Raw genomic sequence first — 22428 nt, forward strand, 5'->3', positions numbered from 1 at the left:
ATTTAGGTTTTGTTTAAAGGCAGACTGGAGAAAATGTGAACCTACAACTCACACTTTAATACACCAATGATTGTTCATGTAAGACTTAAAAGACTTAAGCAGCTTTTTATATTCTTCCAATGCTTCTATAGTGACTTATCTTTTCCATTCTTACTGATTGTATCTTGTATAATCTTTATCGAGGCTGTGGTGTCCAGTTGCGTCTTTTTAGTGACCTCATCCTGCGTTACAGCAGCCTATCTTAAGTTCTTATTTCCCAAACTGGGGGGGGGGGGGGGGGGTCGGGTGTTCTCGAGGAGTCAGTAAATGATCAAAGGGTTAAGAAAGAATAAATATTTAAAAGTGGAAGTCTATATATTTATATAATTCTTGGGTTCTTTGTGAAGAACTCAATTATTTGAGCACTTCAGGGCTCTAGAGATGCTTTAAGTTGGAGCAACAAACAAGACTTCCTTGATGTTTGTAAGTTCTGCTCAAGTATCAGGCCTGTAATGTGCTTTAATGTGCTCCAGTCATTACGGGCCGTGATAAAAAAAAAAGCCAATACAACCTACTTAAATGCACATGAGACTATTTAAAGATGTTAAAGTGTGCAGCTTCCTTTTTTATATTCTTCCAGTCAATAATTCAGATGCAGCCTCAGTGCCGCTTTGAGTTCTGATATGTTGGCTACAGCACAGTAAATAAAAGGTGGTGGCGTCAGGTGGAGCAGACAGACGCCCTGCACAGAGCTCCGGTGGGGGCCTCCTGCTCCTTGGGGCCTCCTGCTCCTTGGGGCCCCGTTAACCCTTAAAACAAGCTAATGAGCGTCCCTGAGGGACCCCTGCAGAGGGAGACCCTGTTGTCACCGCTGCATGGCGAGACATGACAGAGTTATTAGCCACTTCATCAGCGTTTGATCTGCTCAACCTTGTTTACTGTATGATGGTGTACTTTTTAAAGGAATAGTTCCACATTCTCCACACAGTGCGTGGAGTATGGAGCTAGAGTCAGGACGTGGTTAGCCTAGCTTAGCATAAAAACTGGAAGGAGGCTAGCTTAGCTCTGTCTAAAATTTGAAATGCACCTGTAAAAATCACTAATTAACATGTCTCTCGTTTGTTTAATCCGTACAAAGACACGTAATATTGCCGGTTTCTGGTTCTAAGGGGAGTTACATTGTGTAACTGTCTCTTCAATTACCAGAGCTGGTGTTCACCGACAACCTTGAAGCACAAAACTTCCCTAAAAAACACACATTGACATCTTGACCTTCTTCTGGGTTGCAGGGTAAAGTCTAAACTATTTATTAATATTTGCAACCACAGACTTAAAAGCCTGCTGTAGAAACCCTTTATTAATGACTTCAGTAATATGTTAATGTCAATGAATCACCCTTTTTATAAATCCCTTATTAACATTAGGCTACATAACTCATTAAAGGGAGTGACTCATGAGTATTTTTTTAATCTTATGAATGAATTAAAAAGCATCAGTCAACTATTTGTTAACCATTAATAAAGTCATTAGTTAAAATGTCTAAACCCTTTGCAAAGGGAGACTTGTAGACCTTCGTATAATCAGTATTATGAAAACAAAAACAAAAACGTAATAATACTAGATGAAAAACAAACTGATTATTATATATTATAACGATTATATATGTGGCTATATTTAACGACACTGATTGACCAATGTCCACTACTCATGTGATTCATTACCAACACAATAAACATATCATATAATGATTGTTTTTGAGGACCGAGCCCACAGCAGCAGACACGCATGCGTCCCTCCGCTCCTGTCAGGCAGCGGAGGGCAGCGCCGCCGCCGTGGCTCAGTGCGCCCCGAGCAGCCAGAGCGCACGGTTACAATGAGCTTCTCCATCGATCCGACTGAGTGCCAGCGTCAGTACCAACCTCCGAGCAGCAGACACACCAACATAGACCCTGACCGACACCAGCTCCGCCCGCAGCAGGATGCCCGGGGGAAAGAGAGGGCTGGTGGCACCGCAGAACACTTTTCTGGAGAACATCGTCCGGCGATCAAGTGGTGAGTCCGCGCGCCGGAGCGAGGCTTGTTTTTGAGTTTGGTTTCATCAGGCGACTCGGACCCGGACTCTGCTGGAATACAGTGTATTTTTATACCACGGAGGTTTGGTGGAGGAAGAACCCACAACATCTCACTTTATACCGGCATATGTTCTGCAGGGATGGAGTGTACCCACTCTCTGAGGCTACATGCGTGTTTGTGGTGTTCTACATCATAATATAACGCACAAGTAACGTTAGTCTGATCCAAGTTACATGTTCATGGGGACTATTTCCATTGGGAGCTACGTGCATTGAGGTTTTGAGCAAAAAATGATTTACATTTGTATTAATATCGGCAGTTTACGCACCGTTTTATTCCCCACTCCATTATTCTGTTCGACTTTACGAGATTAAATGATGTCTCCAAATCATGCGAGAACAAAACACAGCGATTCTAACTGAAGATTAAAAGTTATACTCGCCTGTTTGTATTAATAAACATTGACCGCTGCTCAGCCCATCAATCTGGAGCCATTTGATTTATTAATGAAGTGTAATGTTTAGTAAGGTGTCTCCACGAGGTCACGTTGGAATAATAAACCACCTTTAATGTGAGCTTCGTCATTATGTAACTGCGTTTTGTTGATGGGAACAAAGTGAAGCGATCTGCTGGGGTACACAACACATAGCTGCTCCTTTAATTCATCATCTTAATGTGTTCAGTATTACTCAGCTGTATTTTTGTTTTATCAGGGAGCAGCTCATGTATTCTTTCTGTCTCCATCTGCGCTATTAAGTGCGCCGGATTTGGCACCGGCCTGAGAAAAACGCGCTCTCTCCTCTGATTAGATTGATTCCTTTTCCTTTTTATCTTCCCAGAAAATTCCGCTGAGTAATTGGCCGGAATGAAAGTCCGGGTTGTGGATGTAGAGCTGCGTTTCTGTATGTCATTGAGGCGCTTGTGCCTCCGGGACTGTTCTGCGGATCTATTGGGGGAGTTTCTTGCAAGTCAAATCTATAAAGTGGAACGATGTGAAGAGATTGTGCTGTCATATCTACAAGGGTAGAAGTGTCTCTGCTTTGTCACTGTAGTAAAGTTACAGGGCTGCACATAATTATAATTGGTTGCTTTATTGCAAAATCCAATTTGATATAACAAATGAACAGAAGAGAACCGGATATAAGCTTTCTACTGCAGACATCAAAACAAGTAAAGACTAAGTGTTTGGGGCTTTAGCTTATATGAAAGACTGTTTTTCTACATTTAATACTAAAAGTGACTTTAAATACTCAAGTTTGAGAACTCATAAGGATGTAAAGACGAGCTGTGCCCTGTCAGTAATCTATCTTTTAGGAATATGCCCCAAAAACAAATAAGCAATTAATCAATTTATCACAAACCAACTCAATGTATGGAATGTAATCATTGTTAATATTCACGTTTTACCCAGTTAACAGGAATATATATATATATATATATATATATATATATATATATATATTTATATTACTAAAAAATATATTGTAGAAAGTAGAATAAATACATTAGAATACATCATAGAATAAAGATTCACAATGAAATGAAGAAAGCCATGAATCGATTGGACAGTCGGAGCTACAGGTTCCACAGTGATGCAAACAGAAAAGAGCTGAAAGGACGAGCTGCTGCTGTTAACCAGCGAGATCGGTGTGAAGAATCTTAATCATACTTTCCTCCTGAAACCCGTGTGATCCAAACTGAAGATGCATCCTGCCACGCTACGTGGTCAAATGCTTTTTCAGTATTCAATGACTGAAAAGCTCTCGAGCTATTGTCTGCCATGTCTTAGTCGAGTAGTCGGTCGTTTTGGTCTTAGTGGACTCAGATTTCTTTTTTCATCCTGAACGACTTCTTCTAAGAGACTTGTGAGCACAGATTTAAAGTTTGTTTGTGGAGAAACTCCAGTTACTCCAAGCTACGATTACTATGTGTTACTCATCTGATGAATTCATTTTGAGCCGCACGTGTTAAAGTAGTCGTGAGTAGCTGGAGTCAGGGTCGACGTTCCTGAGGGGTTGTTGGGAGTTTGCATGGGTCAGTTGCTCCTGACATTCCTGGTTCTCTGACCCCTGCAGCAGAACAACAGGCCGTAACAGTTCATGTGCATGAGTGCATTCTTTGTTTCACTTGTGGCTTTCATTTGAACTGTAAATTAGATCTGAAATTAAAAGGTCCTTGACAATTAAATGAGCTGTTAACGCTAAATAATGTCATCGGTGTGTTTCAGTGTAGAGAGTTTGATGGTCCGCACGTTGTTTCAGAAGCAGCTTCTGTTGCTGTCGGCCTTCAGGCTGCTTGATTTGGTTGTACTTTGGTTCAGATTAGTAATTGGTTGTGATGAACGAGGAGAGCAGAAAAGATCAAGATGATTCTTTTTGTTTGTTTGTTTGTTAAGTCAGCTCTTTAATACCAAAGGGCACGCAGGACGCTGCAGCTTGTCACACTTAAAACAAGACGGTGATGGAACTAAAGTTCATTTTATTCTGAAAAATCCCTCGAGTAATTGTTTGGAAAGAGAACAGATGAGGCCGATTATTGTTCTGCCTAGGTGTGACCGTCTCACATCTTACCCATAATGCACTGCGGTCTTGTGTGAATTGTTCTGACCACTGAAGCAGAAAGTAATGCGTCACATCAAGCACATAATCCAGTTTGATTTTTAATGTAATGTTTATTTAAAACAACTTAGTTGGAGACTTTTTCTCGTCTTACCACTAGAGAGCCTGTAAACTGTAAACTGCAGTGAACAAAAAAGACAGAACCTTGACGTGATTACACATAAAATCCAGGTGAAAATGAGTTTTAAAAAACTCTGCTTCCAGGCGGTTTTCAGGTGAAAATCAGCAAAGCAGACTCTTCTGCACCTTTTCAGTGTCATCCTGTCAGCTTCCTTTTCATGCAGTTAATTAACCTTCTGTAAAAGCTGTAGACGCTCACAATGTGCTCGCTTGGTCTGAAATACCGTGCAAGTTTTACCCTTGTATTTATTGGGTCTTGTGATTACTGGAGGCAATTTGACGGATATTAAGAATCAGATGTCTGAAGTTTTTCCTACAGCTCTCTCTTGTTATAGCATCAGATGAATGTCCAGCGAAATCAATGGAGTGCTGTTGGAGAGTTTTACTCATCTGACTGTAAAACCTGACAGATCTGCTGACACAGTCTGAATTCATGCATCTGTGTTTCTCTGCAGGAACTTTAGTGTCTTTTCAGAGTTTAAATGCTGTTTGTTCATATTGTGGGAAGCGTTGCATGCTTGTAATGCTTTTGGGCGTGCACACATTGGAAGAGCTGTTGCATCCCTTTCATCTTTTTTTTAGTGTTGAATGATTTCCTGCCAAAGTTAGCAGTGCAGCAGATTTGGCTGGTGTTGAAGGATGTTATTGGCAGTTTCCGCTCATTACTTACAAGTTGCATATACATTTTTATATACTGCTGTGCGTCTTTTAAAGCAGGTGATAGTTTTTTGAACTTTCAAGGAGCCGCCGGGTCCAGTTTGCTATTAAAAAGAATAACTTGAACCGTACCTGTGACGCTGTGGGGAATCCATTACAGTGGACAGTAATGTAACTGGAACTGCTTTGAAAAGTCTTCTTTGTTGGTGTTTCAGTGCTTGTGGGGAAAGTCTCACCAGCAGAACAAAGCTCTGAAATTCATATAGTTGTTGTCACCATGTGTCCGTGTTTGTGCATTGTTTTCTCTTTGGGTCGTCTTGTTGCTGATTTCAAGGACAACATCTGCGACTTCAGTCGGTTGCTGAAGTCTCTAGAGGTTTCATTATACAGCAGCTGACTGTCAACTTGTTTGAAGGTCCTTAAACGCACAGAAAGAAGAGTTTTTGAGTGCATCTCTACTTGCAAATGTGTTGTCACACTGTGGAAAGCTTATTTTTTTAAAGGATCTTTTTGGTTTATTACAGCCTGGATCTGATTTTAGAGAAGGTTCTTTGTACACCATCCTATAGGGAGATGCATTGAACAACAATAAGGGTTGATTGAACATTTAAGTAAAGAAATAAAATGCCAAAAAGGTTAGTTAAAAAGTAACTAGTAAAATGATTTCCCTGTTTGTTGCAAACATCCATTGCAGATCAACTTCCTGCTTCAGCCTCATCATCCTGCAGATATCAGTCGTGTGTTCACTTTGTTTTACCTCCAAATCATTGTTTTAGATAATCTGAATAACCGTTTCTTCTTCCAACATGGATACAAAAACAAGCCCCTAGTTGAAATAAACTGGAATTTCCTTTTTAATAAAGCAATATACAGATGACCCAGGGGTTCACTGTGATGGATGACCAAACTCAAGCAAATGCAAAGTATCTGCAAATTGATTTTCATCCATCTAGAAACGTATTGTATGTTTGACAACACTGCGACGTATAGATTTGTAGTTAAATGTTTAACGGTTAAAACCACATCTATTGTTCTCCCTGGTGAATATATCAAATCAATAATTAATATCTATGTGATTTATGAAGGAGCTGCTGGTGGTAAGTTTTCCACTGCAGATGTTTCTTCAGCGTGGTCAACCTGCCTGTGTGTGTTTACACTCTACTGTAGCCGCTAGCTCGTTCAGGTTTACCAAGGGCATTGACAGATGAGGAAGTTAAAGGGTGCTGATAATCTTTGCCTGATATCCACTTTCTCCTCACACCAACGTACCCGTCAGCTGGAGCCTGCAGACTGTGTTGCTGCATACATTTATCCTCATTTTATTGGCTAATAAGTACAATAGATTAAAGATCAGGTTACTGTGACTTGACCAACGTTTTGGACATTTAGTCCACCTTATTACTGTTTCCTCCATTCAATAAATACATAAACAAATGAAAAAACACATGCACGACATCTTATTAAGCTACTCAGCAGTATATAAAGTTATAATTAGCTCCACCTTTTACAAGTTGCAATTCTTAGATGGGTCATTCTGCATAATGAGTTCTAATTTAAGTAGCGCTTCTATATTTGGATGCTAATACTTTTGTACTTAAATAAAAGATCAGAGTACTTCTTCCACCACTGCCTGCAGTAGAGTGTTAATGTCCATTTGTGTTAGAATAAGGTCATAAAACACATTAGCTTACAGAAGCTAATGCTAGCAGAAGCTAGCAGGGTGAGGAGGAGGCGGCGGCGGCTTCTGGTTTAAGATGGCGGGGCTTTAAGCAGGCTTGTCTGACACTACAGGTGTGTGTGTGTGTGTGTGTGTGTGTGTGTGTGTGTGTGTGGATGATTTAAGTAAAACTGGACCTGGTGCTGTTAAAGAGCTAGCATGTTTGTTTTTTCTCTTTGTTGACCAGCGTTGATTAGCATGTTAGCTAACAGCCTTGTGTGGCCTGACTGCGTCTGAGGCCTTCTTATGTGCGGTTATTTTATGTCTCCATTATTTGTTAGAGGTGGTTTTCTTTAAGTAGCAAGGGAAGGCTTGTCAAGTACTGCACTGTACGAATATTTGAGGTAGTTGTACTTGAATATTTCTATTTTATGCAGCTTTATACTCGCACTACATCTGAGAGGCAAACATTTAACGTCTTACTCTTCAGATTATATTTAGTCTCCAGTGAAAACGATGTTTCTCCAGATGTGTTGATTTGATGTGTTTTTCATATTTGATGCTGACGTGTCTCCGTCCTGTCCGTCTCTCAGAGACCAGCTTCCTCCTGGGAAACGCCCAGATCGTGGAGTGGCCTGTAGTTTACAGCAATGACGGATTCTGCAAGCTGTCTGGCTTCCACAGGGCTGAGGTCATGCAGAAGAGCAGCACATGCAGGTAAAAACCTTTTTCGGGTTATATTTTATATTATAAAAGAACATTTAAAATGTGCATAATTCTAATTGTTTTATGCATGATCAAAGCAGCATTAGTTACAGTGCGGTAATGGAGCAATAACGAGTCTTTAGTGTTGCTTTTTCTTTTAATTGTACTCGCAGTGTAACTAAATATGCAATTATTTTCTGGGGAGTCATTCCTTTTCATTTGCATACACTTTCCCACTGAATCTATGGTAACCATATGTCTTATTTAACCTCTGGGCCTTTTTTTGAATGCTTTAAATGCTTCATTTTAAAGTGGAACTAATAAAAGCAATACTTTTATGTATTTATGTACGTGTGTCAGGGAAAGTGCAATAATCAGAAAGTGACTCTCTTGTACCTTCCTGTAGTGATCCTTAAAACCGCACAATGCTGCTCTGGAGAGCCGTTTACATTATACTCGTTTAGTTTAATGCTTGATGGCTATACTCCCATATCATATATCATATCATATCATGCGAGAGAAGTGTGAAGCCCTGCCGAGTCTCACTGTAAAGAGATGCAGAGAAAGAGAAGCCCCTCCGCTCAGTGAGAGTCTGAAATGAATCCAATTTTGAGCTGCCAGAGGAGCTCTGCCCGGTCCAGCTCGAGGACGGTGTCTCGCTCGCCTGTCAGTCAGGAGGTTTTAAAATTTGACTCCAAAGGACGACTCCTCTCCTGCTACGCCTCTCAGATCTAACCGGGGGTGACGGTCTTGACTGGGCGGCGGCTAAAAAGGCTTCCTCAGACTCCGAGCCAAGTGAGAGCAGGGGCACTGAGATTTATCTGTCCACTCCCTGCTGCTCTGGGCTGAGGAGGACACTGAGACCACTCAGACGTGACACCGAGAGGACAGAAGAGCCCACTGAGAGCTTAAACTTACAGGCTGCTGCCAAGGTGATGGGTGATGGGATCCAGTGACGTTTTTTAGTTTTTTTATACTGCAGTAGGACTTTGACATTGTTGCAGACATATTGACTTCTTCACATAATGTCACAAGGGCTGCAGAGGGTGACATGCACTGTACTGCAAAGACAAAGAGATGGATGCTATATAACGGGGGTTTCAGGACCCTCTTATCACAAGCTGAGTCTGATGGGGATGAAACATTCGTCAGAAACACAAAATTCACTTTAATTTTTGCTTTCTGATAGTTTTGCCTCTTGGTGGAACTGAATTCAACGTGTGATATGAGACCATATTTGTTATTGTGTCCCAAAATTCACACATTTCCATTCAAATGACAGAAGCTGAAGGATATCTTACTTCTTCTCTCTGCTCTAAATCGATCTACAAATACACACTCGGGTTAATGCCAAATGTTCTTTATTGATCAAAGCATCTTCCACACTTGAAGCTGGCAGAACACACAACTAGCTTCTTGTATATGTCTTTATTGTAATTGTGTTCAGATCATAGTCGTTTATTCAAAGCGACCTTCCGGTTCCCTGTGTGCACAGGGAGATGACATGTGTGGGTGGTGTGAGATGGGTGGTGATGGCCTAGTGGTCTAGTGGTACGCCTTCCAAACAGAACACCAGATGGTTGTGAGTTCAATCCACCATTGCACCCCTGAGCAAGGTGCTTAACCCTGAGCTGCTCCAGGGAGGCTGTCCCTGTACTTAGCTCACTGTGAGTCGCTCTGGATAAGAGCGTCTGCTTAATTACCTGTAATGTAACAAAATGTGGCTGTGCTGAATGTTTGTTCTGCATCCCATTTTTAAATCCCCCCCCCCCCCCATGCACGCTGCATTAGCAGAAAGAACAGTTTTTCTTTGTGATCCACAAGTAGGAAACATTTCTTACTAATTATTTGCACATCAGCGTGTGTTTGCTAGTCATTGAAGACTCTGCGGCTGCTGGGGAGGGAACTAATCACTCAGACTAATTATATTAGCACAGATTAGAACGTCCTCAGCCTTTTGTTTTTTTTTAAGGAATAATTACAAACATGCCAGGAAATGCCGGCTGCACCAAAACCAATCCACAATCCTTCACTGTGAGCGGAATTTATGCTGCCGCTGCATCAATTCCCCCAATACAACCAGCATTAAACTTAATGGACACTTAATGGTACGATCACAGATCGACAACGCGGTTACAAACACATGATGTACTGTAACACGGGGAGAAGGCTAAAGGTCAGCTCCGTATTGATCGCTGCTGTTTCTCATATCATTTTCCTTTTTCCAGTTTTATGTACGGAGAGCTGACGGACAAGAAGTCCATCGACAAAGTCAGACAGACGTTCGACAACTATGAGTCCAACTGCTTCGAAATCCTGCTGTACAGAAAGAACAGTGAGTGCTCACTTACTTCATGACGTGACGTGAGGATACAAAGTGAGGGCTGCAACGAGCCAGTACTTTCATTATCAGATAATCTAGTGCTTTTCTTAGTTGATCGAAATGTTAGGAAATTGTGAAAACTGCTAATTAAAATGACCTTTTTTATCATGCTTTGTCCAAGCAACAGTCTAAAACCCAATTTAAAGCACCTTTGAGAAGCTTGAACCAGACGAAGGTTGCCATGTTTGCTCGGTGAATCACTGAATCATTTATCAATCCTTGTCATGTGTCGTTTTCAGCACTAATGTCTTGTTTACCTTCAACACTCGAGCTGTAATTTACTTTTAACCTGATTCTGTCCTTTAGAGGTTTCTTGGGTCTTTCAACTTTTCCAAAGTTCACTTGAAGAACTAGAAGTGACCGAGGTATTGTTGTTCTGGCTCTTTAGAGAACAGCTTTTCTGAAAGCGGCCATCAGCACCTGACTTCATCGCTACACAACAGATCTTTCGGCCCATAACTTCACCAGTTTTTGGTTTATTCACCAGCGCTGTTTCGAGCAGTTGCAGGTTCTGTAGCTGTTTTTAGCAACTCACTGTACCTGCTCAGCAACAGACAGCAGACAGACACAGTTGGAGACTTCCTGGTGAGCATTAAATAGACAGATATTATTCTCAGGAGTTGGTGGAGACCAAAAACAGAGCTAAAAGAGAGAATGTTTGACTTGATTCATCAGGTGGACACACACACACACACACACACACACACACACACACGACTCAAAGTGGGTCATCATGTTGCTCTGTAAGTTTGCTATAAAAATATCTCAATGTTGTGCTCACAAATAATTTCCGCTGCTCCCAAGTGGCCAGAAATAGTTAATTCAGATTAAAAAACTAATAAACTCTCCCAATCATTTTATTTCAATTTAACCTTTTCATTTTTCCCCGTGTTAATCATATTATTATTACTGTTATTATTATTATTATTATTATTATTATTATTATTATTATTATTATTATTATTATTATTATTATTATTATTATTATTATTATATGGAAGAATGGCTAGTTTCTATCCGTAACTGTCTTTTTTAATAAAAGTTATTTCTAATTCACTATTAATTAATGGGGAATTAAATCACCTTGTTGAAATTCCATATTTTGTATTATTCATACTCTACGTGTTTCTGGACGGGTAATTTAAACCACTTGTAATATGATGTGCTGGATAATAGATGGAGGTCAGATATAACGATGAATGAATTCATGAATCGTAATGTAAATGATGTCTAACATCATGGATGAACTATAACTTCTCTTGACCTGTTGAAGTCAGATTTCCTCCATATGTTAGATTATGAGTTAAAGAGTAGATTCCTCCGTCTGGTGTGACGGAGCAGCAGTAGAGTGAGCAGTGAATCCTGCATCAGCAGCGTTAGTGAGGAGCGCAATAGGACAAAAGTGTGCAGACAAAAATAGTCCCAAATGTTCCTGTCTCCCAAGAGTGATCACCTCCGAGTGCATGATGCGAGGCGGAGGAGGGAGAAACGCTAAAAAATAAAAATCAATTTTAAAATAGCTTAAATTCGCTGACTACTCAGGAGAACGAGGCTTTTATGGATGCTGAATATAAATTACATCGATGGCTACGAGCAACTTGTATCCACAGAAATTGTTGCATTAAGTGTGTAACTTTGTTGAACTTGGGCTCCCGTGTGTGTGTGTGTGTGTGTGTGTGTGTGTGTGTGTGTGTGTGTGTGTGTGTGTGTGTGTGTGTGTGTGTGTGTGTGTGTGTGTGTGTGTGTGTGTGTGTGTGTGTGTGTGTGGAGAGGCAACACAGTTATGCAAACCTGCAGCTGGTTGGCGCTACAGAAAGAACAGCGAGTTCCCTAAAAGTGTTGACATCAGGTTGTTAAATCCACATCTGTTTGTAAAATTGGTCATTTAAACGGCAGGTAAGAAATAATCAACGTCTTGTACAGAGACAGGGAGGAGAGGAGACGGAGCACATTGTTCTTTGTGGAGATTATCAGGGGAAGCACTTGTTACTAATGTTACTCTGTGTTCGTATGAAAGGATCGGAGCTACAGAATCGAACAGCTGATTGTTTGTCTTCGTCTCATAATGTCATCTAAGGACTAGCTAGCTTAATCGCTAACTGGACGATACGTTTACAGTTTATTCCAACACACATGTACCATTAAGTCACATGTGTGCAGCGGTTTATACTCAGGCAACATGGCTTCCTTCATGTCCCTCCGTCTCTCAAAGGTCACGACATCTTGCACACGGTGAACAGCCCAAATTTAGCCGTCAAATGTTCCCAAAGTTGAGAGGACAATGTCACGTTTCATGTCATTATAAACTGAGTTTATGACGGTTTAAGAGGTCATCTTGGAAATCGAGGAAGTCTTTACACACGTAATTAATGAGATGTAATGTCTCCGCAGGAAGTCCAGTGTGGTTCTACATGCAAGTGGCTCCCATCAGGAACGAGAACGACAAAGTGGTTCTGTTCCTCTGCACCTTTAAGGACATCACTCTCTTCAAGCAGCCTATTGAAGACGAAACCACTAAAGGTGAGTGTGGATGTGTGACGTATTACATTAAAGAGTTACAGGTGAGAGGGAGGAGCAGTACGGGGGATGACGAGACAACATTTGTGAGTGGGGGACCGAATGAGGTCATGGCGGGATGTAATGTAATGCCATGTGGCTTCTGATGGGACATGTTACCTTTCTTCTTCCTCTTTCGTCATCTTCCTCCCTGATGTTTTCATCCTCTGCCATTTTATTGGTCTCCTCCTTTGTGTGTCTGCCCTGTTTATTCTCCTTAATCTTTTTTCTCATCTTCATGATGTTCTTCTCAGTCTCCAGGGTGACCTTCCTCTTCATCTTCTCTTTTATCCTCTCGTTTTATGGCGGCCAGTTGGATTGAAATATCCCCCTGTGAGGCTAACATGGTTGGATTTTAGGGAACTATCCTAAACAACTATTGGATGGATTGCCATCATCTCGGGATGAGTAACTTCCTCTTGACTTTTCATCGAGCGCTACCATTGTGCCAGAATTGTAATTTGTCCAAATACAAACACCAGCTAAATGAATGACATCAGTCTCAGCTGTGCGTTGTGTTTAGTGCTAATTAGCTAATATGCTAACGAGCTAACATCCTACCTGTTACATATCATCATCGTGAACATGTTGACATACTGAAAGCACAGCGGTGCTTCCTCCTCACATGTATTTTTAAGCTCTGTCTTTCTTGTCGATACTCTTGTCACTCCTTTCACTCCTTCCCTTTTTATCGTCTCCTTCATCTTCTCTTCTCTTTCAATTGTTGTCCTCGTTTTTTCTTCCTAAACCAATTTGACTCTTTCTCCACCTCCTTGTACTCCTTCATCTTTTCCTCTTTCTCTCCCACTGAGAGGTCTCAAACATTTTTTTTTTGCAGTCTTTTCATTTCATCCCAAGCTGCGACTGGATAAGAAAGAGCCAGTCAAGTCTTGTTTCTCTGTGAAGTGGGAACGTCTCGAACTGTCAGGTTCTGTTTGAGGAGGTTGGGACGCTGTCAGGAATCGCGGGAGATGTTGGTGGCGGTGTTGTCCTCTGTGCCCTGACTGATGCACAGTGTCAGCTTCCTGCCCTAGGATTTGTTCTTGGCAGCGCTGAGCGGCTGTGTTTGCCCTTTGACAAGGATCCCTCACCCTTCCCCCCTTTCCCCTTCGCTCTTTTTAACGTACACAGTTGCACGCACACTGTATGTAAACACGTGTGCAGAGTTGCACTCCCCTCCTGCAGAGACCTGCTCACAGTTGTCTTGTGATTTGTTTGTTCGTTCATTATGTTCAGCGACACGTGAACAACATGGGTGGAACATGCAATTAGAGCTTGAGTGGAACTAATATTGTCACATCAGTGCGTGGACGTCTTTGCCAGTTAGCTTCTCCTGATGGTGACAAACTTCAGATTTAGTTCGGTAATCACCAGCGGTCTTCCAGTTCAGCCAAAGTATCAGTACAGGAGCCGCTCAAAGAACCTCTCGCCTACACACAGGAAGCCTTCTGTGGTCAGTTTAGAAGTTGAGCTTAGTAAGAGCTGGTTCAGTTCGCTGTGCAGCTTCTGTTCTGATTCATTTTGAAATTAAATAGTGTTGAAAATATACATTATTAAACAGATGTTATCAGCTAGTAATGGAGGGACCTCCTTAAAACATAAATCATGTTGGCAACCGAGCTGTTGGGGGTTTGACCGACATGGTGCGTGCCAGACTGAACACACTGTACAGTCAGTACAGTACAGCCACTGAGGATGTAGCGTGTCACAGCGCACGGAGGGCTGCAGTTTAACCCGCCCGGTGATTAGCGGCGTGGGAGAGGCCGTTTGTGAGGAAGGGAGATTTGCTGCAGGCACTGGCAGCTGAGTTTGCTTGTGCTGCACACTGAAACTTGCTCTCAGCTTCTCCGATGGCTCGGCACGCCACAGCACATCAGCGGAGCGGGAGACAGATCTGCTAAAGATGGCCATCGTCAGCTTAAAATAACCAAGTAGAGTTCACATGTATCTGAACCCTGCGGCCCTGTATTCATGCCCCGGCTTAAAATTACCCCATCGTTTTGCTATTCTTAATCTGCACTGCAGTAAGTATCGTTGCTGACGTATATTGTGGCGTCACAATATAGAGATTTATGTTATTTCAGTTATCTTTCCCCAGCTCCCAGATTCAGTAAGTGTTACAGTTAGGCCCCTGGCAGTACAGCGGCTACAGTAAACAGTGTCGGCAGAAAGACGATAAAGAGCTAAACATGTGGCGGAGCAAAGCTTTTTAAACGAACATCATGTTGTTGTTGTTGTTGTCATGCCGAGTGTTCACTGTTTGCTTTGTCAGCACCTGTAAAAGCTTCGCAGATGGCAGCTGCTTCAGGCGAGGCATCGTTTCAGGTGGACGTCTGATCAGAACCAGGGGCCAGACGTGAAGTCGAAACATTTTAAACCATGATATTTTGGTACAGTTGTAGTTGGGCAGATGTGTTATACAATGGAAGTGTCTTGAAATAATTGACGGTATCTTTCATTATGTAATTTGTGTTTAGTTTGACAACAAATGAAAATAGTAAAGCTTCATTATTTGGCCTTATAGATATAGATAATTGGTAAAGAATATCATTATCTCGCATTGTAAGTAAAACAACTTATTCTGCACCATGTTAGGTGCATGTGAGTGCAGCTTTAGATCCCAAACATCTCAACACTTGAACGCTCCTCTCAGCAACAAACATGTGCATGAACATGTTGCACGCTGCTTTAATGCATCTGGACCTCAGAGGTGTTGTGGAGTTGATTCATCCAAACATCTGTGCCCATGTGATAACCTCAGGGACATACTGCACTCTCCGACTCTTTCTTTTAACATCCAAGCCTGACTTTTTAATCCACTTCCACCCTGAACATTACAAAGGGTACACGCTCCACTAAATGTTAAAGAAAGATGTTACATGTGGACAGTCTTTGCAGTGCCTGTGTGCTGATTAGGCGCCGTACATCTGTCTGTCTGTTGAAGAACAAACCATTCAGTGTGAGCTGTCTTCAGTGTGGAACAGCTGATCAAAATCTCCTTTTAGAATTCACTTTGTAGGTGCGTGCACCAGTTCTGCTCCCTGTTATTTTTAGCCCATGCCTTTACATTCCCTCTTCTATTGTGCTCCGTTCAGATAAATCAAACAGTATAGCATTCCTTGAGGGGAACTGCAGCAGCAGCGTTACGATTAACCGTGAAAAAGGACCTCTTATTTACTTGTCCTGCAGTTTCCCCTCGTGCTCTATGTGAGGTCCTTTCGTCCTTATGTGTCAGTATGTGCAGTGGGAGCCTGTAAGCTGTCAGCATGTATTTACATGAGTTCCACCAAGACAAATTCCTCCATTTTACTTCATGATGAAAGTGGTTCTGGGTTTGCTTTCTGAGCCAATGCTTCGCTTTTATTTTTCGAGCACATTAGGGCATGGTACTCTATAGTGCATAAACACAATACAGTGAATTACACAACCTCTGCTACTGTATGGGCAATTCATGGAGTAACACCGTGATGGAAAACTACGGCAAGTGAAAGTCCTGCAGTCTAACTTCAGTAAAATTAAACACACATTAGCTTTTAGTCTTTGTGACTTTAAAATGAAGAAACAACACAAATGAAAAGTTGAATTTCTCCATCTGGTTACTAATGTTGGATAACTTTAACGAGCTGTTGCTGAACGGAAACATCAAGAAGCCTAAATATAGAGTAGAAGACAAATATGAAAAGATACTATAAAAATATTTACTGTATGTGAATTATAAATGAAACAGCTGTGCAGTTTGTAGAGGTGTTTTATTTTAACATGTGCTATAGTCTGCAGTCATCTGAGACTGAACACAGGATGGCAGATCTTTACTGAGCAGAGTTTGTTTTTAGTTTGCTTGTTTTGTCTTTTTCATTTAATTTACTCGCAGTGAGTTTTCATAATGATGTCATCTCCAGACAATCACTTTTAAATTGAGCCTGTGTTATTAATGAATAATAGCACAAGTGAAGTCAACTCGCACTGACTCAGTAATGTCCGTTATACAACAATAGATACCTAGGATTTGTTTTTGTGAGCCACCACAAGCTGCTGGTCAAACCACACCACGACAGGCTGCAGGAGCAGAACCCCTCCGCTGCTGCAGCTGCAGGAGCAGAACCCCTCCGCGGCTGCAGCTGCAGGAGCAGAACCCCTCCGCTGCTGCAGCTGCAGGAGCAGAACCCCTCCGCGGCTGCAGCTGCAGGAGCAGAACCCCTCAGCGGCTGCAGCTGCAGGAGCAGAACCCCTCCGCGGCTGCAGCTGCAGGAGCAGAACCCCTCCGCTGCTGCAGCTGCAGGAGCAGAACCCCTCCGCTGCTGCAGGAGCAGGACCCCTCTGCTGCTGCAGGAGCAGGACCCCTCCGCTGCTGCAGGAGCTGAACCCCTCCGCTGCTGCAGCTGCACAGGAGCCCAGAAGCTGTCAGGGGCCCTTTTTGTACATTGACCTTTTCACACGGTCTTCTTGAGCAGTGCTGTTAATGACTTTGTGCTGAGTAAGGTCCGTAGGATGAACTTCTCAATGGTGCACATACTGTAATCTGTGTCTGTGATAACATTTGGCTGCTATAAATCCAGAACAGGTTGTTTCAGTTGATACATTCAGTGCTTCAGCTGCTGTCCGTGGTGCTGAGTAATCTCTGTAAGATGGGACAGACTTCTTCGTCCTAACATGGCACTTTGAACTTTGACCCTCTTGCTCATATATCTGCTAGGGAAAGGATGGTGGGTCAAAGTACCTAGAAAAGCATGCATACTGCAAAATAACGACCAGCGTGCAGTAGGATATGCAAACTGCATTTGACATGCTATGTAATGGGACATATTCCATCTTTGAACGTGTCAAAATAGTCAGGTAAGAAAAATACTGCATTTTCACTTAAAATTCAGTTTGTTAATTCAAGATTAAGGTTAAGTACAGTTCTCACGTCAAAAAAAAGTGTTACTTCCTACCTATCGGCATAAGTCGAGTTTAAGAGAAACAAGTTAAGTGTCGTATCTGTGCAGAAAGCGCAGAGTCATCTTAAACCAACGCTTTCAACAGCCAATATATACTATACAATATATAATGAGCAGAAGCCGTACTGCAGCAATTATTCTCCAGGAAATGTATTGGAAAAGGCTTCATTTTGGCTAAGAGCATCCAGGCTTATTATCTATAGTGATCCAGAGCCAAGTTAAGGTATTAGCATATAGAAAAATCACATAAAGGAAGCCGCTCTGCAAAGGAAGATGTATAGGAAGTTACACAAAAGCCACTTCAACAGTTTTCCTCGAAGGAAGTGGAGTGATTGGCACCCTGAGTACAGTACGCTGTTGATTTTCATCCTCTATGAGTCTCAGTACAGTGTTGGCTTTTTTTACTGAGAAATGAAAGGGGGGATGCACAGACGGCTGCTGGATGTACAGACGGCTGCTGGATGTACAGACGGCTGCTGGATGTACAGACGGCTGCTGGATGTACAGACTGCTGGATGTACAGACGGCTGCTGGATGTACAGACGGCTGCTGGATGTACAGACTGCTGGATGTACAGACGGCTGCTGGATGTACAGACGGCTGCTGGATGTACAGACGGCTGGATGCACAGACGGCTGCTGGATGTACAGACGGCTGCTGGATGTACAGACGGCTGCTGGATGTACAGACGGCTGCTGGATGTACAGACGGCTGGATGCACAGACGGCTGCTGGATGTACAGACGGCTGCTGGATGTACAGACGGCTGCTGGATGTACAGACGGCTGGATGTACAGACGGCTGCTGGATGTACAGACGGCGGCTGGATGTACAGACGGCTGCTGGATGTACAGACGGCTGCTGGATGTACAGACGGCTGCTGGATGTACAGACGGCTGCTGGATGTACAGACGGCTGCTGGATGTACAGACGGCTGCTGGATGTACAGACGGCTGGATGTACAGACTGCTGGATGTACAGACTGCTGGATGTACAGACGGCTGGATGTACAGACGGCTGGATGTACTGGATGTACAGACGGCTTGGATGTACAGGCGGCTGGATGTACTGGATGTACAGACGGCTGGATGTACTGGATGTACAGACGGCTGGATGTACTGGATGTACAGACGGCTTGGATGTACAGACCGCTGGATGTTCTGGATGTACAGACGGCTGGATGTACAGACCTCTGCTGGATGTACAGACGGCTGGATGTACAGACGGCTGGATGTACAGACTGCTGGATGTACAGACGGCTTGGATGTACAGACCGCTGGATGTTCTGGATGTACAGACGGCTGGATGTACAGACCTCTGCTGGATGTACAGACGGCTGCTGGATGTACAGACGGCTGCTGGATGTACAGACGGCTGGATGTACAGACTGCTGGATGTACAGACTGCTGGATGTACAGACGGCTGCTGGATGTACAGACGGCTGGATGTACAGACGGCTGGATGCACAGACTGCTGGATGCCTGCGGGTTAACAGCTATTTCAAAGTCCACTTTCTATTTGTAATGTTCCCCTCAAAGGGCCGGGTGGATCCCGACGTGTGGCTGTATGTGCTGAGCCTCTGTTGTGCTTCTCTTTGCCATTTTTATTCCAACATTTTGTTTTGTTTAAAGCCGTACAGAAGGAGCATCCTTCTGTGTTCACTTTCATTCAGCAGCAGTGTGGCCAGGAAATAACCACCGCTGGACAGACTTTTATTATTTAGATGTTCTTCATGTTTAGCAGTAATGTGTTTAATATGATAATCAAAGCTGGAACCAACGTTTTGGGCAAGAAGAGGGAACACGAGGAACGTTTCATAATGCTTGCTTTGCATTTTTTTTGTACACGGCACTTTCCAAAAACAGTGTGATTAAAAATAATTATCGACCACTAAAGCGAGAGCGTATTAATCACTGCAGATGAAAAATAAAATGATCGTATTAAAGCAACACCGTGACATTGAAGCATAAGTCTTGTCATCTCTAAATGCCATCAATTTGAATGGTTAAAAATAGTATCGTATATAAACTAGATGGTGACTTTGATTGTGTTAAAGACAGAGTGATGAGTCTCTGTCCATAAACCATCTCGTGTTCTCTGACTGCACGTCATTCTCCAGCCACATGTGTCTGGCCAGCTGATAGTCGAGTGCTGACCAATAGAACCTGCGAGCGGATAATCTGTAAGAATATTGCATCGATATTTTAAAGTTATCATTTGAATTGCATTCAGAGCTTCGAGGCAGCTGGTCCTATAAGATAAGATATAAGATAAGTACTAATGAGCCCAGCTGACCAACTCCCAGACCATCCGGCCTCAAACACTGTACACAATGGTTTAAAACTTCAAAATATACCTGCAGAAAGTAGCCTCCCTCTCTAATCTTTCACTTTCACAAGACTCATATATGCTAAATGTGTAGTTCTCTGTGGTATCGATGCCCTGAAGGGGAACTTCTCCTTCATCTTCCACTTGAAGGTCGGAGCATGGAGAAGGCCGGTGGAGATTCAGTTGCGTTCAAGGATTCTTTCTGCAGGGTGGGTGTTTGCCACGTTCACATAGTGTCTGGTTTATTTGTAAATATGAATTACCACCTGGGACAAACCATTACAAGTGGAAGCTGTGGGAATATTTGTGTAACTCCAGTAGGTCCCCACTGGTGTCATGATCTGGGGAACTGGATCAACAACAACAGAGATGTTTGTGTGTGCAGCTGCATTCTCAAAGCCAAACAAGTTTTGTAATGAATGTGATCTAAGCCGTGTTTTAATGTCTCGTTCTTGCAGGATGGACCAAGTTTGCGCGGCTGACTCGGGCGCTCACCAACAACCGCAACTCGCTGCCCAAGCTGGCTCCCATAGACAAACATGAAGTCAGCCACAAACAGTCCAGACTGGCAGAGGTGAGAACTTCGCACATGCACAGTACTTAGTCTTATGCACCTCATACTGTACACTGTACAAAGGTCGTGCTGTTTTTAGCTGCTGCTGTTTGCAGGATATATTGAACTGCAGGTAACCATAGAAACCAAGTTCTTCTGCTTCCTGCCAAATTCCCAGTTTTTCTCTCACTGGTGAAACTTTAAAGTTTATTCCAGAGCATCCAACCCACATCACTTGGCTGTCCTCATTGGCTGCTATTACCATATGCAGCCGAGCGTCCGTACTTCAGGTGCTGCACAGCGTCACTAATAGACCAGAGCTGAGACGCTGTGAGCCAGCAGGGAAACCAAAGCTGAGATAAACATTCATCAATCCAACTTCAGCTAATGCCATCAAAGCTATCAGGCTTATCATAGGGTCCTTGTGTCGGAAGATAAAACTTGTTATTCTTCAACCATTTCTATCATGGATTTTAGTTTCTGCTTTTGAAACCAAGGTCCTGATGTCACTTCCTGTCGAACAGCTGTTCAGTTAACTCCAGTCTGTCATTAAGCATGTGTCTCTGAAAAGGTGAAACGTACTCCTGGAGTTTAATGTCATTTCCCTGCTGTGTAAAAACTACCAGAGCAACATTTCTTTATTAACCCGGTTCCAAAGAGTTTCACATTTTATAAAAGATTATTGATTTTAGGAATCGGCCTGATCGATGTTTCAGAAACATTTAATGTTTCTTCAATGAACAAGACGCCAACGGTGTCACAACAGGTAACCTGGAAGTTGGTGCTGCTGCAGGCCACACACACACACACACACACACACACACACACACACGCACACACACACACACACACACACTCACACTATGCCATCGTGGCAACTCTGTGCTCTTAACATTATTTCTGCCCAAATAAATCCTCATATAAAACATTAAGCACTGCATTCACTTTACTTACGCTGAGCTAAAGCAGCCACACACGGATGCATGCATTAACAGACACATGCATGCAAGTATTGTGTCACACACACACACAACCACGTGCTCAATACATCCATCCTTCCCCACCCTCCTTCCACTTCCACTCACACGCCAACTGCAGCTGTTTGACACGGCGAGCGGTGCTTTCTCTTCCCCGGAGCGCTGTGCTCCTGTGGACTGCGGGTGTCATTAATATTTCATGTTGGGTGGGGAGACAGAAGTAGGGTGCTGTGGGCACTCTGAATTATTGTGACTGCTGCTAGAAATTTAGAAAATGGATTTCGGGGTGGGGAGAGAAGATGGCTTTTTTTCCGGAGCTCACCCATCTGTTTTATTCATGAGGGTTTGAGTTTGAGGTGTATTGCCTTTTTAATCTGAATTTGTTAGTTTCATCTCTGCTTAGCACATAAGGCGAGAAGCGTGCGGTTTTAACAAAAGTGTTACTTCCAGGGCGGTTTAAAGGTGCTGAGGGCAGGGGGAGGAATGGGAGGAGAGAACGTGAACGAGGGGAGGGAGGGGGAGGAAGGGGGATGGAATTGAAAAGGAGGAAAGATGCAGAGAAATGAGACGGCAGGAGAAGAAGAACAAAATCAAAGGGTAAGGAGAGGTAGCTGAATAAGAGAGGAAAGGAGAATTAATGAATTGAGTAATGAAGTAAAAAGGAATTATTTAAAGGTGGAAGGACGCAAACGAGGAAAGTAATGTATGAAAAAAGGAAGGAAGGCAGAATGAAAGGAAGGAAATGGTAAAAGAGAGTCTGCATACAAACTGGAGGGGTGGGGTTTGAAATGAAAGATGCTTCTGGTGCTTACATTTTGACCATAATTCTTTTTTAAATCTGATCGTCCACCAACTTTATTCACTGGAGCTGTTATACAATAAAGCA

The 22428-nt window shown here is 42.8% G+C and overlaps 1 protein-coding gene across 1 annotated transcript in view; it reads left to right on the top strand.

Moving 5' to 3' along the window:
* Positions 1-1886: 1886 nt before the first annotated feature.
* Positions 1887-22428, top strand: part of kcnh5b (potassium voltage-gated channel, subfamily H (eag-related), member 5b) — a 102590-nt gene continuing 82048 nt past the window's right edge. Inside the window, exons 1-5 of the mRNA XM_029426865.1 lie at positions 1887-2031; positions 7698-7821; positions 10038-10144; positions 12584-12712; positions 20471-20586. Of these exons, the coding sequence (XP_029282725.1) occupies positions 1959-2031; positions 7698-7821; positions 10038-10144; positions 12584-12712; positions 20471-20586 (549 nt within the window). The 5' untranslated portion in view covers positions 1887-1958. The remainder of the gene's footprint in view (positions 2032-7697; positions 7822-10037; positions 10145-12583; positions 12713-20470; positions 20587-22428) is intronic.

This window comes from Cottoperca gobio, unplaced genomic scaffold (genome assembly GCF_900634415.1).
Source record: "Cottoperca gobio unplaced genomic scaffold, fCotGob3.1 fCotGob3_245arrow_ctg1, whole genome shotgun sequence".
Classification (NCBI taxonomy): Eukaryota; Metazoa; Chordata; class Actinopteri; order Perciformes; family Bovichtidae; genus Cottoperca; species Cottoperca gobio.